This window comes from Gambusia affinis, linkage group LG18, assembly GCF_019740435.1.
Source record: "Gambusia affinis linkage group LG18, SWU_Gaff_1.0, whole genome shotgun sequence".
Classification (NCBI taxonomy): domain Eukaryota; kingdom Metazoa; phylum Chordata; class Actinopteri; order Cyprinodontiformes; family Poeciliidae; genus Gambusia; species Gambusia affinis.
The window spans coordinates 18,374,861-18,396,122 of NC_057885.1; the positions used below are offsets into that span (position 1 = coordinate 18,374,861).

The window sequence follows — 21,262 nt, forward strand, 5'->3', positions numbered from 1 at the left end:
TGTAAATTATAACGCTGCTCTTTGAACGCAGCCCCAAACAAACGTAACGGTCGCAAAGCATTGTGGGATCGGATGCCGGTGAAAGCTTCTCGAAAGAACTGCAAAGATGATGGTGAGTGAGTTAGCATTGAAGCCCCGAAATCAAATCATAATCCGTGTCCATCCTTTACTTTATCAGCCATAATTAACATTGGAGGTGTTCTAATTATATGTGACTGACAAGTAGATGTGCTGCAAAGCTACTATTATATTGAAATTACTTAAATTAAGACGTTATTGTTAGCCCCTAAGGTGTTAGCATCCTGCAATCAATGGGCGTATGTGATTCTAGTGGCGATGTCCGTTAGCTTGTTGCAAATAAACGGGTTTATAAATATAACCAAACACAGTTTGTCTCACATTTTGTAAGTTTTTCACATTGTGGAAAGTTTAGTTTTATTATTTTGGGTTTTTTTTTAGTTCTTTTTTAACTTTGCGTCTAATTCTTTTATTTAAGATGCTCTACGTAGGAGTTCCCCCTTTTGTCTGATTGCCTTTGTAAGGGATATTTAAGTTGCAAGTTTGACCAAATTATCAAAGGAGCCAGCTGGTGTTTACATAGCTGTAAATGTTGTGAATAGACAGGAAATCAGCTGCACCACATGAGTTAAACTCAAGACCCTTCTTTCCCAGTTTTACTTTTATGTTGTCAGTTATCTGATACTTGATTTTTGTGACTTTTTTTCTGCAGCCCACACCGGTTATTCTGCTGAAAGAGGGGACAGACTCATCCCAGGGCATTCCCCAGCTCATCAGTAACATCAATGCCTGCCAGGTGAGAGGAAGACTTCACCTGTTCTGTCCTATCTTTCATTATTTAAGAAATGTAGCAGTTTATTGTTGTTTGTTTATAGCAACTGTCCAGGTAGACATGGTTTGGTAGTCTTGAGTAATGCATTTAGATACACACAAATATGACAAGCTATTAGTAGTTTTTGTTAGTAGCAATTATACCGACTGTGGCTAAAACAACAGAATCTCTGTATTGTTAAAGTTACTAAAGTGTTATAGCATTTCAAACATCTGCTAGATTTTGAAGTAGTTTTCACTTCTTTTTTTTGTTTATTTAAGTGATGAAAAGATGTAGGAATCCTTTAAATTTGTTGTTCGGCTGTGTGCACCAATCTAAACCCCTTACCCCAAAAATGTCTTTTTCTCATTAAACTAACTTTAAATTTTGGCAGAATATTATGATAAAGAGTTTTTACCACTTTAAAGACATAAAACCTTGAAGTAACGTGAAGCTGAAAACTCCATAAATTGTTTCAATTTGGCATAAATTAAGTGATACATTCAGACAGTGTGTGGTTAATTCCGCTCTAAACATTGTTTCTGAAACATTGAATCAATAACTGATGTTGTTTCACCAACATTTTTAAATCTACAATAATTTAGTTAAATCAAACAAGTTATCTGATAAAACATCCTGTCTACTGTCTGTGTATTACCCTCAGTGACATTAATGTAGTTTATTTGTGAAAGGTTTAATCAAGCTTAGGCCTTTTAAGAAAATAGAAGTCGCTGTCAGAAAAACAAGGAAATGTGTTAAAGTGGAATTTTCAACTACTTCCATTCATTATTTGTGTTTGGAACTAAGTTTTAGGTGTCAAAAGAAACTATTAAAGTAATGTGAGATTCAAAGTAACTTCCTTCTTAACCATAGTGGTGATGTTTCATCCTGCAGGTGATTTCTGAGGCTGTCAGGACCACCCTCGGGCCCCGGGGGATGGACAAGCTGCTGGTGGATGGAAGAGGTGAGAACAGATGAAATTAGTTATTTTTGGCTCAGTCTCTTGTGGTTTTATTATAGTTTTTTAAAAGGTGTTTGTTCTTCCAGGTAAAGCCACGATCTCCAATGATGGCGCCACCATACTGAAACTTCTGGATGTGGTTCATCCTGCAGCCAAGACGCTGGTAGACATCGCCCGCTCCCAGGATGCCGAGGTGAGTTCCAGGTCGGCAGATTTCACATTTAAAGTCGGATGAAGTTAAATTTTTCTGTTTCCACCGAATCCTCCTCCAGGTTGGAGACGGTACCACATCCGTCACCCTTCTCGCCGCCGAGTTCCTGAAGCAGCTGAAGCCGTATGTGGAGGACGGTCTCCACCCTCAGACCATCATCAGAGCGTTCCGCACTGCCACCAACCTCGCTGTTAGCAAGATCAAGGAGATCGCCGTCTCTGTGAAGAAAGATGACAAACAGTGAGTCTTTAAACAGGCATCCCTTAAAATATCTTCTATTCATAGATAGACAATTAGCCCTCAAAAAAGTCTTGAATTAATTGAAAAAAGCTTTCTTAAATTTTGTTGTAGCAGAACTATGTAATCTCATTTATTTTATGTAGATTTTTTTCCCATGGGACTTTACTGTTTTGTAAAACTTTGAGTAGGTATGCACTTCTTTGTGTGATACGAGGTAGTTGAGGCTCCTGCTCCTAGCTGCAAATGTACCATTGCTAGCTAGCTTTATTACGTCCTCACATCCTTAAAAGTCTTAAATTCACGTATCTAAAATTAAGGCCTTAAAATTTCTGAAATTAATTCAAAAACCTGCCAGTTGGCCTTAAAAAGTCTTAAATGTGTCCTAAGTTTTTTTATTTACTCTTCTATAGTGCATATACTGTATTTTTCTGGAGACTTTTCTGTCAGGCAAAAGTTTGAGTCACTTGCAGACATATTCATTGTGTTCTATGATTCGAGGCTTTTGAGGCTACTGCTGACTAGCTGCTGATATACTGTTGCTAGGGAGATGACTTTTCTGTCTCTATCATAGATAGTAAGTGTTTATCTCTGACGCTGGTTCACGTCTGTGCGATGTTACATTCATTCTGTGTTAAAAACGTTGGCACTGCTCTTCTTTTGCATATTTCTGTTGTGATACAGATCTTAAATGTCATTCATAATGGTATTTAAAAATGTCTGACACCTGGGGATGCAGTGGTGGCACAGGGGGAAAGCACAACCCACATATTGAGGCCTCAGTCCTCGTGCCGGTGGTCGCAGGTTCGAGTCCCGGCCTGGCGACATTTGCTACATGTCTTCCCCTTCTCTCATAACCGTCTTTCCTGTCAAACTGCTTTCAAATAAAGGCCACTAGAGCCAACAGAAAAAACTTTAAAAAAATAAAAAATGCCTGCCAAAACCGTATTAATGGCTTTTAAATTAATCAAATCACCTTCTCCCGTTTGGTTGAGTTGTAAATGTTTTCTAAACTTTCTCAGGGAGCAGAGGCAGCTGCTGGAGAAATGTGCCGCCACAGCAATGAACTCCAAGCTGATTGCCGGTGAGAAGGGCTTCTTCTCCAAGATGGTGGTGGATGCCGTTATGTCTCTGGACGACCTGCTGTCTCTCAAGATGATCGGCATCAAGAAGGTGCATGGAGGCGCCCTCGAGGTTGGTGCTCACCGTTCAGTTTCAGGTGTCTAGTTTCTTATCGCTGCTTCAATTTCATTTAGGTGTTTTCAAGGTTTGGGAAGTGCTTAATATTGAAACTACATTGTTTCTTGATTTTATGTAAAATCTTTCTTTGCATCATCATCTCCAGAGGTTCACAGTCATCATAATTATCATAACTGTGAATTAAAGTTGACTATTTTTTTGTATTGCCTTTATTTCCAGTGTGTGGTGCTGGAAAAGTCTAAAAACTTACCTTGAAAATTTTTCAAAGGTGCTTGAATCTTATTATGGGATAAATGTGCGAACCCTGGATTAAATGTTAGTTGTGAAATTAAATTCTGGAGGAAATTCTCTGTTCAGGATTCCCAGTTGGTCTCTGGTGTTGCGTTCAAGAAGACGTTCTCCTACGCCGGCTTCGAGATGCAGCCCAAACGCTACGAGAACCCAAAGATCGCGCTGCTCAACGTGGAGCTGGAGCTGAAGGCCGAGAAGGAGAACGCCGAAGTCCGTGTGAAATCAGTGGAGGTCAGCCTTCGTCTCAGCGTTAAACTCTTTAAATCAGTATTTTTTTTTGGTCTTTCGCATGATGTCTGCAACGTTACTCCCACAGGACTACCAGGCCATCGTGGACGCAGAGTGGAACATCCTGTACGACAAGCTGGAGAAGATCTACCAATCAGGAGCAAAGGTGGTTCTGTCCAAGTTGCCCATCGGCGATGTGGCCACGCAGTACTTTGCCGACAGGGACCTGTTCTGTGCTGGCAGGGTGCAAGAGGAGGACCTGAAGAGGACCATGATGGTGAGACAGGGCAGATTGAACCGGCTGGTCTGAACCGAAGGATCTCTAACTGGTTTGTGTTGCAGGCCTGTGGAGGATCCATCCAGACGTCGGTCAGCGCGCTGACGGACGACGTTCTGGGGCTGTGTGAGCTCTTTGAGGAGGTGCAGGTGGGAGGAGAGAGGTGAGAGAGATTTCCTGTTGGTGGTTTGTCATTGAGATGAAGGACTTGGTCCTAGAAATGTTCGGTCTGGTGATTGTTTTGAGTCTGTAAGGAAGTGGCGACCTGGGTAACATGTCTTCTTTTTATTCGCAGGTACAACTTCTTTAAGGGCTGCCCGAAGGCGAAGACGTCCACCATCATCCTGAGAGGTGGAGCGGAGCAGTTCACAGAGGAGACGGAGCGTTCGCTGCACGACGCCATCATGATCGTCCGCAGAGCCATCAAGGTTCGGTTCTCAATTTTGAACTCGTCTATGACTGGTAGTGGTTCACTTCAGAAACCAGAAGGTTGTTTACATGCTGCAAATATCATGTCTGGTTAGGCCTGTCGCGATAAACGATAAATCAATTAATCGTACAATAAATTAAAACTATCAATGTCATTTTAATGATCGTCTCTTCCGGCCTTTTTCTTTTTCTGTTGATGACACTGAATGAAAAAAAGCTAAACTCCGCTGCTCTCCACTGATCCTCCCTTCCTCATTTCCTTAGTGTAATGTCCAGTTCACACTACACCATCTTAGAGCTGTCGGCCCATTTTCAAAACCTGAGAGATCACACATTAACCAACAGAAATCCTAGGTATAACGGTTTGTGCCTTATGGTGTCCAACAATGAGCACAAAATAATGGCTACAAGTTCAGTTAACTAATTTTAAAACCAGGCATTAATCAATGCTTTACTACAATCTACCTGCAACGCATGTGGCTCTAGTGTCAGCGTAACGTCCTGACTGAATGAAAATCATTACAACCTATTTATGTCCCGTTAACGAAGAACAGCTGAAAAGTTATCGGGTTCATCAACTGCGTAGCAATTTCGCTCCAACTCCTCCCCTCGTTATTTTTATATTCTTTGCACGAAATGTTTTATAAACATTAATGTTATTTCCACATATCATCTCCACTGTCCGCTGGACTTCGGGTTGCGCCTTGTCAGCTGTTTGGGATTCCCCTCAGTAATTTCCCTTCAGAAAGCAGGAAGAGAATCAGTGCTTTCTGATTGGCTACCTGTCACATTCAACAGGCTGGTTAACACACCACACACTACAGGATGATAACAAGCGACAATTTTGGACCATTAACGTTCTATGATTGTCATAAGGGGAAAATGTAGGTGTGAACTAAGTGTAGTGTGAACTTTTGCATCAGGTAGTCGGATGTGCCCATCTTCTCTATTTAAATCTAACAATTGCTGAAGGGCAATATGGTATACAGAGTTCATAATCTGCACTCTTTTGGTTAAATCCAGTATTTATTTACACTTTGGTGTTTTCATTCAAGTACATCTTTGCTAATGGAGACTGAGAATCCATTTTATTTTTGTTTTTGGTTCAGTTCCAGTGTTGAGTGTTCTGAAAATAAAGTATGAGATGTTTGGCGAAGGATAATTGGGAATAATAAGTTACTGTAGATGTATATACAGCTGGTGAAGAGCTGCAGCAATATCCTCATGATCTGACATCTATCCAGATGTAGATGAACACGTCGCGTGTTGTCTCTTTCCAGAATGACTCCATTGTTGCAGGCGGAGGAGCTATAGAGATGGAGCTGTCCAAGTACCTCCGGGATTACTCCAGAACCATTCCTGGGAAGCAGCAGCTGTTGATCGGAGCGTATGCCAAGGCCCTGGAGGTCATCCCCCGACAACTGTGCGACAATGCCGGCTTCGACGCCACCAACATCCTTAACAAACTGCGAGCAAAGCATGCGCAGGTAGGAAACGAAGCTTTGAGATTGAATTCACACCAGCCCTTTTTAGTCCGCTTTAATCAAACTCTAGTTTGTTTCTCTAGAAAGTCCAGTTCATTTGTGGAGGTGTGAATGCATAATTGAACTCTGTGGACCGAAACAGTAACTGGTCCATTTAAAAACCTTGAACTCGGATAAGTTTGAGGTTTTTAACTGTGGCGCAATTTCAAGGCATATGTGAAATACCAAGTGGACAGGAGGCCGCTCCCAATGAAGGAAATGACTAAAGCGCAGGGGGTTGTGGGTAAATACAATCAAAACAAACCCGCTAGTCTAGCGCCAAAGGGAGAGACAGGCCGTAGTCTTAGCAAAGACAAAAGAGAAATCCCACAACCGCTAAAATCTGATGTCATTTGTTTACATTTGATAAAGAGTGAACGTTAACCAGTGTCTTCTTCAGAGATTTCTGTCATTTCCTTCAGTAGTTCTTGGTGCAGCGCCACCACAGGTGAGGAGGGGAACAGGTTTTTCAATTAGTTTGGGTTTTTGACGAAGAGCAGTGTGAAAGTGAACTGCACCAACTGAAAATGTAGCAAATGTTGCAATTTTGATCCCCAATTAAACCAAATTTAAGACTCTCAGTTATTAAAATTACGACTCAGAAAAATACTACGAGAATGGGTCAAACAAGAAGAAAGTCATCGTATTGCAACTTTATTCTCATATTATGACTTCATTGTCATGCGAGTTTATTCTTTCTCATTTAAACTTTATTGTCATATGACTTCTCGTAATTTTATGTCTTTATTCTTGTAATACTATAACTTTATTCTCGTACGTCTTATAATATGAATTTGTTGTCATTTTATGACTTTATTTTTGTTGTTTTTTTTTACTTTTCTTAGTAAAGCCCCAACACTGTTGTAGAAAAAACATCAAAATATCTATTTCTGCTCTTGGTTACGGTTTTTCCGACAGCTGCATTCATTTTTCTGTCACTGCAGGGCGGCCTCTGGTTTGGCGTGGACATCACCAGCGAGGACATCACCGACAACTTCCTCGCCTGCGTCTGGGAGCCGTCCATCGTGAAGATCAACGCCCTGACGGCGGCGTCGGAGGCGGCCTGCCTCATCCTGTCGGTCGACGAGACGATCAAGAACCCCCGCAGCAGCGGAGACGGACCTCCAGGTGGCGCCGGCAGGGGCAGAGGCCGCGGCAGACCCCACGCTCACTAACTAAACCCATCAACAGAAAAAATTATCCAAACGCAGATGCAGGAGGAAGAATTTCTGGAGGCTGCTTTAGTTTTTGGGGGAGATTTTCAATGTTTTCAACCCAGATTCTTTGGACATTCTGCTAAAATAAAAGATCTCTCCTCTCTTGTCTTGTAGTTTCTGACCAGCCAACTAAAGCATTTCATATTTTCTTCCTGTAGCCAGTACTAGCAGAATGACAGCAGCTGTTTATCTTTTTTTATTTCTCTGAAACGGGCTGGTCTTTCCTCTGTGACCTGATGGAGTCTGTAACCTTTAGCCTTGTTTTGTTAATAAGGAAAGCTGTTGTTTCATGTGGGGGGTGAAAAAAGCACTGAAAGGATGTTGAGCAGTTCTGAAACCATCTATGTGAAGCTATTTATTGGACCATTGTTATCAATAAATTCACGGCTGAAATCAAAAATTCATTCCTAGTGTTCATGTTCAAAGTGGTTTTAAACACTACAGATTTATTTTAGTAGTATTAGTATTTTAAATAATGAGCAGCGTAGGTATAAAGCTTCTTCCCCTTTTTTAATGTAGTCGACTGAGGTGGTTCTGATCACAATGCATCTTCCTTTAGACCCCAAACTTGCTCTCGGAACCACATAGGGCTCAAATGAAAAATCTGGAGGGGGGGGGGTAAAAATCGGCGTACAAACATGCGCCAACGGGGGGAGGTAACACTAATGTGTTTTGAGGCAGTTCACCAAAATCCCGGACGATTTTGAAATTCCCCCCGGACATTTTTTTTAGGTCTGAAAAGTAGGACATGTCCGGGAAAAAGAGGACGTCTGGTCACCCTAGTTAAAGTATTTGCAAATGAACTCATGGCTTTGTAAGCTTCTCAAGGTATTAGGGGCTAAAATGATTAATCGCAATAATTGTGACGAACTGATTGAAATTTAATTTAGTAACTAATTTATCTTTAACTGGAGTATATGCTCAAATAAATGCCATTATCTGAAAATGAATGGGTTTTCCAGCGTAGTGTCTAAAGAAGAATCATTTTGTCATGGATAGGCTAACCCAGACTACATATCCCAAGCCTACAGAAAACAAATGAGCAAAAGAGTTTCTGTACAGAAGAATGGCCTAAAATCCCTCTTGAAACTTATAAAACCTGGCCACCGACTACAAGAAACAACTTAGTCATCTTTCATACATTTAAGCTTTATTTTTGACCTAGCTAAAAAAGCTAATGTTCAATGTCGAATGTTCGGACATGACGTTATCCAAACGTTGATTTTTATTTATTTGTTTATTTTTTTGCTGTAATTTTTGTAATTGTTATTTTTTGTGTCTTTTTAACCCTTATAGTGATCACAGTTTTTTTTTTTTTTTTTTACAGAATTGCAATATTTCTCTTAGAAACGTTTGTATCTCTGAAATTGTCTGAACGTCTGTGTGACGTAGAACGTTGTCTGCGGACGTTCAGCAAACGTTCGACCTCCAGCCAACGTTCGTCCATCGTGTTTCATTCTGACATTTAGCAAACGTTAGCAAACCAACCTTCAAGGGATGCCCAATGCTAGCTGTATTGACAGTTTTTATATAACATTTTTAAAAACTTTCTTACTATGTTGTAAAACATGGAAACGTTATAGGCCCTTTTTATACTGCTTCCATTCGGTTTAAACAAATCAAGTCTGAGTAAATATATTCAACACAGTAGCACTCATATGACACTGTAAAAGTTTAAAATGCTATAATGCCACAATCCTTAATGTTCTTTTCCAACTTGTAGTTATGTCATCTTACCACTAGATGGAACACTACGTTGTTAGAGAAACAATACGAGTCCAAACAGGTTTTATGATAGAATTTAAATGAGGTATTGAGTATCATATCAGGATAAAATAAACAAGAGTTATTTTCACTCTAGGTAGTATACTTTATGATGTCTTTAAGTGATTCAGTCTTAGCTTGAAATCCTTATACTGAAGGGTAAGTTTGTTCCAGCATCCTGTGTCTTAGGGGGTGTTTTGTTTCTTTGAAGAGTTTCTGTGCAGAAAATGCACAGAAATCAAAACTTCTCTGGAGGGCTGGATGGATAAACTCAGGGAGAGTCCGAGAAAGCATTTAATATTGATTGAACATCAAGATCCATAATGTCTGAATTTAATCAGTTTTGGTTGTTTTCATGTCTCTTTAAGCTACTCCACCTTAGTTGGACAGGAAGTCTATGGAAGCCCGGACAGACCTGTTAGACATGACATCAATAGCCGTGACTTTGATCTCCGTATCTCCAAACTGCATGGTGGCTCTGATCTCTCTCCTTTCTGGGCTTTCTATCATCGCTCCTGCTTCTGGTCCTCCCACCGCCCCAGGTGGCACCAGTGGTTCCGGTAAGTCTAAGGTTATTGTCCCGCACTTCCGGACGCCGGGGTCGGAGATGTAGGTGACGTCATCTGTGGCGCTGCAGTAGATGTTGATGATGATCTTCCGCTGCCCCACCCGAGCGGGTGTGTAGCTTCGTCGAACGACCTCTCCCAGCGCCACAGACTGGTCGATGGACACGAAGCGATCGAAGATGTCCGTGCACCACTCGCGGCCATCTTTGATGAGGAGCTTATCCCGAGGGTGCCGTCCCTCAACGAACCGGTTCAGGACGCCGACCCCGTAGGTCACAGGGCAACGTCGTACTCTGACCTGCGAGAGAGAAGCCATTAGATTGAGAGTCACAGTTAGCCACTCTGATGCTAACTGGTATTCCTGGTGCTTTACCACAGTGGGATCCAGTCCGAAGAGAACGGCACCCTTCAGGATGGTGAGGCCGACATCATGGGGGATGATGATCCGGCAGGTCCTTCCCAGTGCCTTCTGGACTGCTTTCTGCAACATCGACGACTCTGCAAAACCACCAACCAGGAACAGGAAGCGTATACAGCGCACCTCCGGCTTCCCCATCAACTCCTCTGTTAGAAAAAATAAAACAATCATTACAGAGTTGTTATTTCTGAAGAACTTCACCTTCTGATTACTTTCCCACTGGTTATAAGTTTAGTATTCTATTCCCTAAAGGTCATTGATATAAAAGCTTTTCTGGGCCTCTCAGGTCAGAGAATTTGTGTACTGTAAATCTGCCAAAGGTTGAAGGTACTGTAGCTTTCTAACAGCATCAGAAATCTATGATGCCAAGCCAACATGACAAGAACTACCCCAAAAACTACACTAGTGACGTAACGCTACTTTGCTGACTCTTTAGGCACAGGACTAAATCAATGTTCACACAGCAGCCGAATGCGACCAATATTTTCCCGCATGTGTCACAGCAGTCTAAATGGCCCAATTCCTATCTTTTCACATTGTCAAAAATCCGATTTGTGCCACATCCATATTTGGTATTAGCATCAAATGGTAAACTCAGTGGTAAATCACTGAAAATGTTAGGAAAGAAATGTGTTCCACTGAAACAAGTAGAAAACAGTTAATAGTTGTTTCACCCAACCATTTCACAATCTAGCTGTGGTTAAGAAAACCAGTAGCATTTCCTGATTGTTGTGGTAAACCACCGGGAAGTTTCTGGATGAAGACATGATGGCTTAGATGTGGAAAGTAACAAACAAGTCAAAGACAGTTTCTCTTTCTGTGTATGGACAGTGTCTGATTGTCCCCCATGCCTTTCTCACCTATATGTCTGACTATGTTGCTGATGGTCGGCTGGAAGAGTTCATTCATTGCTTCCTGGGTCAGCCGCAGCATTCCCTGAGACGACCACTTCACGATGTTCATGCTAACACAGACAAAAACAGATTCTTGTTGACGTTTACTGACACAACAGGCCACAGCCTCAGACTTCCACTCATCAGTCCTACTCACTTGCTCCTCCTCAGGGCGGCCTCCACACTCTGCCCTCTGTGTCTCTTGTAGAAGTCGATGAAAGAGAAGGGCAGGGAGATATTCAGGGCGTTTGCTCTTCCTGGCGACGCGGTTCGTTTCCTCGCCTCGAACGCAATCATGAGGTCCACCCAGGCCGCCGGCCGCTTGGCTTTGAAGCTCTGAATGAAGTCCTCGCCGAAGATCTGGCACAACATGGCTTCGAAGGCCAGATCGACCCCGACTGCACCGTACGGACCACCTGGAAGACGCACTGAAGTTTTTGAAATGTGTCGAAAATCGTTGTCATTTCTGGATGGAGAAGTTGTGTACCTGAGGCTTTGTAGAGCTCTTTAAGTGTTCCCTGCGGCTGCTCAATCTGATGAACCGTCAGGTCAACCGTTCCTCCTCCACAGTCTGCAACAACGTACCTGTCACCTACAGACAGGAAGTAGTGAGCAAAAGTCTTCACTCTCATCTCATTTCTTTAGTTTTTTTGTAGTAAAGTGGTTTCTACATTTGTCTTACAGTGATAAACATATTCTTTTAGGATGTGTAGCAATGCTTTTATCTCACTGCCATCCCAGAATAAAACCTTAAATTTTATAATACTAGCTTTTAAGTTAGCAGAGAAATAGTGATATTTGACATATTTACTGCAGTACAACAGATTTCAGTGCTTTCTTATTGCAGTCTGATGGATTTATTTAATGAGTTTTCTGTCATTAAAGTTTGTTGCTATAGTATTACTTCATGTGACAAAGTTCAATCACATCACTGCAAGGCAAGAGCAGAGATCAATCTGAGTGATTCGTTTTTTAAAGGATGTGTCTGTTGTTTTCCCTTAAGGCTCAAAACCAATAAACAACTTCAGGGTTGAGTAACGGCTGTTTGTCTGAGAGAGTTTATGATGTGCATGGAGACTCAACCCAAACATAAAAAGACACAGTATGAAATGACTAGATCTGCAAAGAAACAGCAAATAAAATGCAAGAAAGGAGGACAAAGGTAGGTTTCTTGTGTAACTGCCTCAGTGGGTTTGGAGCGCAGGGGTAGAGAGTCCCATGGGCTGGGTCCATCCTGTGTGTGTGTGTGTGTGTTTGGACAGGAAAGAGAGCAGAAAAGGTCAGTGGGGCCACGCGTTTCGTCAGATTGTCGTTACGGTTCAACACAGAAACGATCAAACTCAAATTCTGCCCTGGAAGGATGTTTTTTAACGCAACATTGAGATGTAAATCCTGAATATTGTTCGACCCACTCAGAGAATGAGGTTTGCTGAAAAGGACTCTTAAACATCGATTATGTCTGGAGGGGAAAAAAATAAACACAACGCACCAGAATGCAGCACCTCCCCCTAAACACACACACACACACACGCACACACACACACACACAGAGAAAGAGAGAACATCTCTGCATAACATAGTCAGCATGTCGGAGGGTAAAGGTCAAAGCCATCAGTGTGTTGGATGTGAGGCGGACCGTCAGACACACTCACCGGTCTGCAGCTCGGACCACAGCTCTCCGGTTCCACTCTCCACCAGAAAGGTCCTGCTGTGTCTGGATCGCCTCAGCTGCTCCCGCGCTGCAGAACAAAACGAAACAAAACAAAAACGGTTTTTAAAAGCTGAATGTTGAAAAGTGGATCAGCTGAACAACAACAACCGGCCTAAAAACAACAACTCGTTCTCACCGAGTTCAGTTGGGAAACAGTGTGTTCCAAGATATCTTAAAGGGATAGTTTCCATCTTTGTGCATGATGTGGGTAGGCCTCTCACAGTAACACATTTTGCTGGAGGATAAATTGTTCCAGAAGTTATTGCGATAAACGATAATATTGTTGTTTTGAGACCATTTTTAAGTGATATAAAGGTAATGGCAAAATAATAATGCAAGAGCATATTCTAAAAAAAAATCAATAAACTTTTAATTCAAGTGAACATTTAACACTGAAACTGGAAGACATTTTAAATATTTAAAATGAATCAACAAAACAACAAAGAAAATTAATTTTGAAGTCTTTATAAACAAAATTATCCTTCAAAAAAGGGCTAGTTGATCCCAAAGCACCAGACTTTTATCATCCATTTTTGGTGGAAACAGACAAAAAAGAGATAAGAGATAAGACATGTCTAAGGAAAAACAATTGAATTTGTTTTAATTTATAATGCAATTAAATGATTGGGGCATTAACGACATTAATTTTTTAAATTTGTTTTTCATGTACTGTAATAAATTTATTATAAGAAATTTGATTTATTGTTCTCATGATAAATTCTAATTCACAATGTTGTTGTTTTCTTTGTTTTGTTAAACTGTCCCGATTATCACGGTTGCTATTTTTATTATTTTCCCAACAGTATCATTAAATATCAATAAATTTGATTAAATGCAGTTACTGTGAGAAGGTTAGTGATATAAATTACACTTCTTCACGTAACTGGTGTCCTAAATTAGCAATACAAATAATAATGTCTTTTAAGAGCATTTATTTGTGCTTGTGGGGCATAATTGTCCCATACGGTTATAAAAAAGTAATACATGGTTCTTATCGTCACTTTTATTTTCTTTTGTCATAGTTTTGAAGCTGATTATACAGCTAACAGAGAGTCACAGTTCCTATAGTTGAAATCAGACATTTACATACATATTTATAAAGACAAATAAAAACTTTTCTAAATTAACAGCAAATCAGGATTAGCGTTTATGTCAGTTAGGATTACTTATTACTTGACGAAGTGGTGTATGTTTTAGTAAAACATATTACTGCATTCCTGAAATTCCTCGTCAAGTTTATCTGAGGTTTAGATGTTGGTTTAAACATACTTAGTGTGTCATTTAGTTATGTTTAGTTCAACTTCTCCATGTTGAGCTCTCGTTACATCCATTAGGAGGGTGTTGGTGTGTAAGAAACTCTGGTTCGCAAGGTTGGTGGTCTTAAGAGATCACAAAAAAGTGTAAATAGGGTTCCTTTCATCTCAAAATATCTGACCTGTGTATCATAATTGTAGAAAAAAATCTAAACAGAAATTATTTGAAGTTTAATGTACAAAATATGGATTAAATTTGTGGCTTTTATGCTTTAATTTTAATCACATAATGATACTTTGTTGGTTGCCTGGACTCTTTCCAGCTGGAAGGAGTCATCACCACTTTCCAGGGGCTCACTTTGCTTTTCTGGTTGTCAAACATTTTTTTTCTTTCCCCATGTAAACACACTTAAAGTATGTTTAGTACGAAGAAATTAAGACAAAAGCAGCTCAGTCAAAAACCTAAACACAGCCAGCTTCAATCTGCATGTAAGAACCCAAACCAAAAAGCTTGTTAGACATGTTAAACCAAAAGAATAACTAAATTGAAGTCGAATGGCAATAGGGTGAGTTTTGGAAAATGAAGCTGCCCAGGTTTCAGTTTCTCCATTTGCTTTGGCGACTGGTGGGTTAGAGAACGGAGCGCTGGTCAATGAAAACAGAGAACGCTCAAACACACAGCTGGAGAAGACAAGGTGCTCCTGACGGCCATGTTGGAAGACAATATACTACCAAGAAGTTAGTTACTGTGGTTTTAAAGACTAAATATTCATCAAATACATAAAATATGATTAGAAAAATGACAAAAATAGACATTCTGAGATCTTTAGGTTATATTTGGATCCTGTCGCCAGGGTGTATGCAGATAATTGAGTCTCAACCTATAATCCATGTGTTGATCAGAGCCAAGACAGAATAAACTAACTTCTGCACCTAATTTCTTAGCTTTAAAGATAACTTAAGTTGTTATCCTGTTAATAAATAGTTCAAACAAATCATAAAAAATCTTTAAATAATAACGTCCAGACTGAAAATGTTTAAATCAGGTTTGTTTTTAGTAACAAATATAAAAAAGGGTTGTATTTTTTTTTTTTTTTAGCTAAAATAGGGCCATAATGTTTGCTCAAAATAACAAAAAAAGGATTTGAATCCTAACCAAAAGTTTGACGCTGAAATGAAAATTTAAAACTGAAAAAAAAAAAAAAATTAAATGTGAACAAAAAGTTTTGAAAAAAAAAAAATAATTTTTCAGATTTAAGTTTTTTTTTGAGTTCCAAGATTTTTTTTTTCTTTTAATTTAGTTAAAGTTGCAAATCCTTTTTATTCTTTTATTGTTTATCTTTTGAACAAACTTCATGGTTCCTATTTTGCTCCATATAAGTTTTTATTTTTTTGGATGAGATTGTGGAGAAGCTTCAGCACACATGTGTCAAATTAAAGGCCCGTGGGCCAAATCTGGCCCGCCACAACCATATCTGTGGCCCTCTAGACTCTAAAGAGCCATGGAAAGTGGACTTCAAGAAAACAGTTTTGTGTTTAAATATTATTTTATTAGTCAAATCAAATCAGCATCTACATGTATGGAGGCAAATTACTTTGATGTAAAGTATTATTTAATTTTTAGACTCATTGAATGCAGGGAAAATGATGTAAGTTTGACCCCTGCTTTGTATGAAACTCAGATGAAACTGCACGAGAAACTTCTGAAAAAGCACGAGGGGGGTGTTGAAATCAAAACAAATATTCTGTGTTTAATGTTATAGTGTCTTGAAAGCAAAGTTTTATTTGAATGGCCGCCTGTGTGATAGTGAGTGTGTGTGCTTTGTAAATGAAGCCGAACGAAGGCCGACTGAAATCACACAAGCTTTGATTTCATGTGTGTGTTTTTGTCCAGGAGCAACAAGCAAGTCTGGAAACCATTTACATGAAACTGCAGAAGAGAAAATGTACATGTGCTTGTTTTTATGACTCCCCGGCGCTAAATTTGGACACGAAATGAGGTGGAAGGAATACTAAAGAGAGCAGGAAAAAAAAGGAAGAAGAAGAAGAAGAAGAAAAAACTGGTCAGTGATGCCAAGTTTGTGTGTCTGTATTTGTGTGGGGTTGATTTTTTTTTTTTGTCCTCTTGGTCCTGGGAATGGGACCGACCTCAGAGAGAAAATAAAGTGAGAGATTGAAAGAAAAAGCGAAAGAAAGGAGAAAGCGAGTGAAGGAGAGGGAGAGTGACAGGCCAGGAGGGGGTGAGATCACAGTCACGCTGCACCTTGTTCCAATTACAATATCCTGTGTTTAGAGTGTGTGAATGTTCTTTGTGTGCATCTCGCTGGCTGCATATATAAAAGTGGGGCTTTGCAGGGGATTTTGGACGGCATGTTCTTTGCCCGCTGAATTATGCATTGCTGAAACCCCCTCTGAGTTTCACATTGTGGTTTTAGGACCTAAAAAGTGTTTTAGTCTTGCAAACAGAGGCAGGGTTTGAATACATTACCTCTGTGTTTTCTTGCTTGAAAAGCTTTTTACTCTTGAATATGCAAAATGTTCTCCTTTAAAGGTGAACTATTATGCTTCCTTGAAGAGGTTATAAAGGGTCTATGGGCTGTACAAAACATTTTTTGCAAAAATACTTCTCTCTCTCTCTGACACAAGAACTAGGCTTCGGATCGAACGGGGCCCCCCCCGTTCGATCCTCTATTCTACACCCCCGTTCGATCCTCACAACACGCAGTCCAGAAATTCTGAAGGCTTGGGCCGGTCCGCTGCACACTATGTCGTCATTTAAAAGAATTTCAATGAACATTCGATCAGTCCGGCCCTCGGCTTGTAGCCAAATTTTTTATTTGGCCCTCCGTCCATTTGACTTTGACACCCCTGCTCCAGAGGTTTTTATACACCAAAAACATTAACCTATTGCTAAAAAACAAAGACAGGAGGTTTCTTTTTTAAATGCTTGAGCTGTTTTTAGAAGCAACTGAGAGCAAAATGGAGGTAAAAAATGTGCAAAAATGTTTTTAAAATTAAAAATGGATCTGTTGCAAACAAATAATAAACATATAAGTGTACTGAACCAAAAGGTTTAAACCAGCCATGCATTTTTCTTTATGCGCTTCTTTCAAGGAGCCAGGACAACCTTTTCAAACATCAACACTGCAGGTAAAAGTGGTTCTTGCATGAATGGTGTCCTGGGTTATTATGTCACTCACACAAGCCTGTAGAGTTTCCTTCTACTTCCTAATTATCAGCCACCTGGAGCTGAGCTATCACATAAAGTCTCAAATGACCTTCATTGAGGTTTATGAGAGGCTGAAGCTGTTAATTTGAACCCAGAATGAGTGGTTATTTAAAAAAAAAAAATAAACATGTAAAAGAAAGTTAAACTTTTAAATGAGTGTTTTTAAAAATATTGGAAGAAATTTAATATGACATCATCTAATCATGTGTCCTTTCTTTTGCTATTTCTGATGAAACTCCTACAATGTAAGATTAGAGTACTGACTTTAGATGAAAATTTAACTAAACTCCGGAGAAAGCGTCCCAGGCAGAGTGTTACGTTGATTAGAGGGAGCCTTTGGATGAACGCTTCCTCTTTCTGGGAATTCTGTCTGTTTAAACACAGCTCTTCTCCTCTTTCTTCCTCAGTTCATGAATCTGTTTCTGCTTCTCTGGCAGCTCTACATAAAACATATGTCCTGTTCAAAGTGGTTTGTCTTTACATAACCTTTCCCGAAATACACACCCACACACACACACACACACACACACACACACACACACACCCACGCACACACACACACACACACACACACATTTCCAAAACCATTTCAGGCAAGAACATGAGCCGCATCTGAGGTCACGTCTTTCCCCCTGGCTCTTTGTTTCTCTCCAAAAACAAACAGCGAGGTTTCATGCTTATGCTAATGGAGAAAACTCCTGGGTGCCGCTCCACCTGCCTTGTCTGAAGCTGGAGTCGAAGGGCCGGGTCCCGTCCAGGTCTAGGCCGTTTGTGATTGGCTGCAGGCTCAGGTCGATCACCTGGTGCAGCCGGAGTTTCCGACAGTAGATGGAGGCGGCCTCGGGCTCCAGGGCGATAAGGAGCTGCTCAGGGCAGTCGGGAGACACCAGTCCAGCCTGGAGGATGCAGAAGAGACGTACAGTATACTGCAACATAGAGAGACCAGCGAGTATAGAGATGCAGTAGCCTTATTATGCTTCCTTGAATAGATCAGGATGGGCTGTGGACGATACGGAACATGTTCACTACATTTTTCTTTTCACACTAAATCAATTTTAGATGATGAGAATCATCTTTGAAAAGCAGAAGTGGAGCCTTCTGCACAGCCAACAAGAATACTTCAAGTGATTTCTGGATGGTAAGTCCAAACCTGTTGGGGTTGCTAGGTAACGGAACAAACAGTGCCTGCAGAATGTGACCTAACAATATGGAAGGTTTTGAAACTCATTTTCCGGACACCAAAAAAACATGAACTTGTTCCAAATTAATGGCTGGGTGGTTTTTTTTTTTTCAATCACTTGGCTGTTTTTAGAAGCAGTTGAGACCCAAATGGAGCATAAACACATGCAAGATGAGCTGGGTCTTTGTCCAAACTGGGTCATCAACAAGGTAATGATCCCAAAGAGACCGATAAGCTTTTAATTATAGCTGCTACAGGAAGTTCTACAATCTACCGCATAATAGGGTGTAGATAGTTTTTTCTTTTGTCGTTATAGGTCATGATAAAATGTTAACTAAACAGAGCTGTGTACTTCACACTGACCTTTGGATGGAAAAGAGGAGAAGTTTCAGAGGTCAACAGAAAGAAAAACAGTAACGACACTTAAAGAATCCCTTTTCACTAAACAGACGTGAAGATAAAAACAGTCAAACCTGACCTTATCTGTTAGGATGAAGTATTTAAACGACTTGTATAAGTATTAAATGTAATGTTATGGGCCGTAAGGTTGAGTAGGATGTAACAATAAGTTTGTGTCTGTGCAGGGCGGGGGTCTGCTCTCTACTTCCTGTGTTTGTACGCCGGTCTCCCTTATTGTTCGCTCCTAATGACATCATCACCAGCAGGAAGCACACACGCCCCGACAGGCCTTAAGCCAGGAGCCAGCGCAAAGCATGTGTGAGAGTGTGTGTGTGTCTATTTGACTTTTCATTAACTCACCTGAGATGGAAGCAAGTGGCAGGAAATATAAATGATTCATTCTGTGTGTGGCTCTAAGAGACATCAATGATTTTAACAGTAAGAGGTGCAGAAAGAGATGCAGAGCTGCATGAACCTCGATCCTGCTTGATGCATTCCTGTGCATGCATGCACACTTCCTACAAGTCTGTCTAACACGTACACAATAAGAAAGGGTGTGAGTATTTTTATAGGGTGACATCACAGACAAAGCCAAATGCATTCTGTAATCTGTGTAAAGAATCCTTCATGGGAAAGCTAATCTGTCTTTTATCCCAGGCTTTCTTTCCAGCTCGATGTTTTCCTTCCTTATTCTCTCTCTCTCTCTCAGACATACAAACTGGGGTACCTAAAATAATCAAATTAATAGAAAAAGTTCAACAATTAATATTTATAACAGGATATTTTACTCTAAAGCTAAAAGGTGACCTATTATACATCTGTACATCTTTGAAAAGCAGAATTGGAGCCTCCTGCACAGCCAACAAGAATGTTTCTGGATGGTTAGTCGACAACAAAACTCATCTTTTCCAGCAGCCGTTGTATAACGCATACAGTGGTAAAACCAGCTGACCAAGCATACTGGAATTCCACTGGGGTTGCTAGGTAACAGGGCTGGGCTTGGCTGAGGTTGCTAGGTAACAGTGCAGAGTCAGAGGAATGTGACTTAGTTCAGTTCAGTGATTTTTTAAGCGGTTTGGCTGTTTTTAGAAGCAGTTGAGACACAAATGGAAATTCAAAAATGTGCATAATGTTAATTATAATAGGTACCCTTTAAAAAAAAGACTTTGTCTGAGAATGGAAGTTGTTTGTTTTTAGAAGGATAATTAGTTTGGAAGGATGATGTGGAGGGAAACCTTCCCACGCAAGGGCAATGTTTTCTTTTAATCTGAGGAGGGGTTTGCCTCGACATCAGACGTGTTGCGATGTCCTACCAGGTACGCCGCCTCTCTCATGAACTGCTTGGCCGGTTGCCTCCACACAGCTGGGACGGTGATCACCCATCTGATATCCTCTCCTTCCAGCACCGAAGACGACTGGTCCTTCACCTCCTGAAACAGAACCTCCAGTCACCACTGCTCCCTAGATCTGGAAACACAGCGACGGACTGCGCGACGACTAAGGTTATACCTTCAGAGCGTGTTCTCTGAAGAAGCGCAGGGCATGTGCAAACACCTCGATGGCCCGGACCTTCCGACCGTTAACAGCCTCCAGCTCCGTCTCCATCGTCAGGTCCTATTGAGACGTAGAAACCACAAGCTTTATTCCTAAAACAAAACCTTGATTGGATATTTGGGTGGATTAATTCAAGAGTTCAATAACAACTAATTGGTTAATCAGACGATTAATTGATTAATCGGGTAAGAAAATTGGCAAATTCCACGGATTTTTCTTTTAAGCCTTATTATACAATATTAGAAACACATTGGAAGACGCAAATAAACAAACAAATAAATGCTGACCTGTTGACCAATCAATAATTGGATAGAAAAGGTCTCTAAAATTTTTAATCTGCTTGGGCTTTAATTTACTTTCTTTTTATTATCTTCTTGTTGTTTTTAACTTGTTTTGTACAAGCACTTTGAATTGTCCTTGGCTGAAAGGTGCTATATAAATAAAGTTGCCTTGCCTAAAATGGGATTATTTTTAACAGAATTTGAACTGGGTGAAGCTAAAATTGCCACTTGAGGAGTTCTGGGTAGGATATGTTTACAGACAGAGGGTCTAAAATGTAAAATTTTGATATTCTTTGTACAGTTTCGGTTTAATTACTGCTCTGAATGTGATTTTCTACTAGCAAATAACACATGTTTTAGTCTGTATTCTCCAGTAAACAATTAATCAGTTACTAAATTAGTTGACATTTTTTTTCAATAATCGATTAATCATTATTAACCCGATTAATTGTTTCAGCAATAGTTAAAATTGGTCGATTATTAGCACATCGTCCCCATCCTTTAAATGAGGGTGATGTTAGGCTTTAATTCTGATTTTCTTTTGGGATAATTGCCCAACTGGAAAATGTGGTTTTAACTTTTTAGATTTTCAAGTTGTTGATTTTAGCTTG

The 21,262-nt window shown here is 40.3% G+C and overlaps 2 protein-coding genes across 4 annotated transcripts in view; one reads left to right on the forward strand and one right to left on the reverse strand.

Annotated features, from left to right (window-relative positions):
* Positions 1-7,803, forward strand: cct7 (chaperonin containing TCP1, subunit 7 (eta)). Its single transcript, XM_044097384.1, has 12 exons — positions 1-112; positions 731-814; positions 1,724-1,793; positions 1,877-1,983; positions 2,063-2,241; positions 3,261-3,432; positions 3,796-3,960; positions 4,046-4,234; positions 4,300-4,397; positions 4,530-4,662; positions 5,944-6,150; positions 7,131-7,803. The coding sequence occupies exons 1-12, from the start codon at positions 107-109 to the stop codon at positions 7,359-7,361; spliced, it is 1,641 nt and encodes a 546-aa protein (XP_043953319.1). The 5' UTR covers positions 1-106; the 3' UTR covers positions 7,362-7,803.
* The window catches only part of hspa12b (heat shock protein 12B), a 26,792-nt gene continuing 13,024 nt past the window's right edge, over positions 7,495-21,262 (reverse strand). For all 3 annotated transcript variants that reach the window (XM_044097380.1, XM_044097382.1, XM_044097383.1), the window contains 9 exons: positions 20,326-20,430; positions 20,130-20,246; positions 17,956-18,133; positions 12,697-12,783; positions 11,532-11,636; positions 11,202-11,460; positions 11,012-11,115; positions 10,107-10,297; positions 7,495-10,031 (listed from right to left, as the gene is read on the reverse strand). In XM_044097380.1, the coding sequence (XP_043953315.1) occupies positions 9,546-10,031; positions 10,107-10,297; positions 11,012-11,115; positions 11,202-11,460; positions 11,532-11,636; positions 12,697-12,783; positions 17,956-18,133; positions 20,130-20,246; positions 20,326-20,430 (1,632 nt within the window). In that variant the 3' untranslated portion in view covers positions 7,495-9,545. The remainder of the gene's footprint in view (positions 10,032-10,106; positions 10,298-11,011; positions 11,116-11,201; positions 11,461-11,531; positions 11,637-12,696; positions 12,784-17,955; positions 18,134-20,129; positions 20,247-20,325; positions 20,431-21,262) is intronic.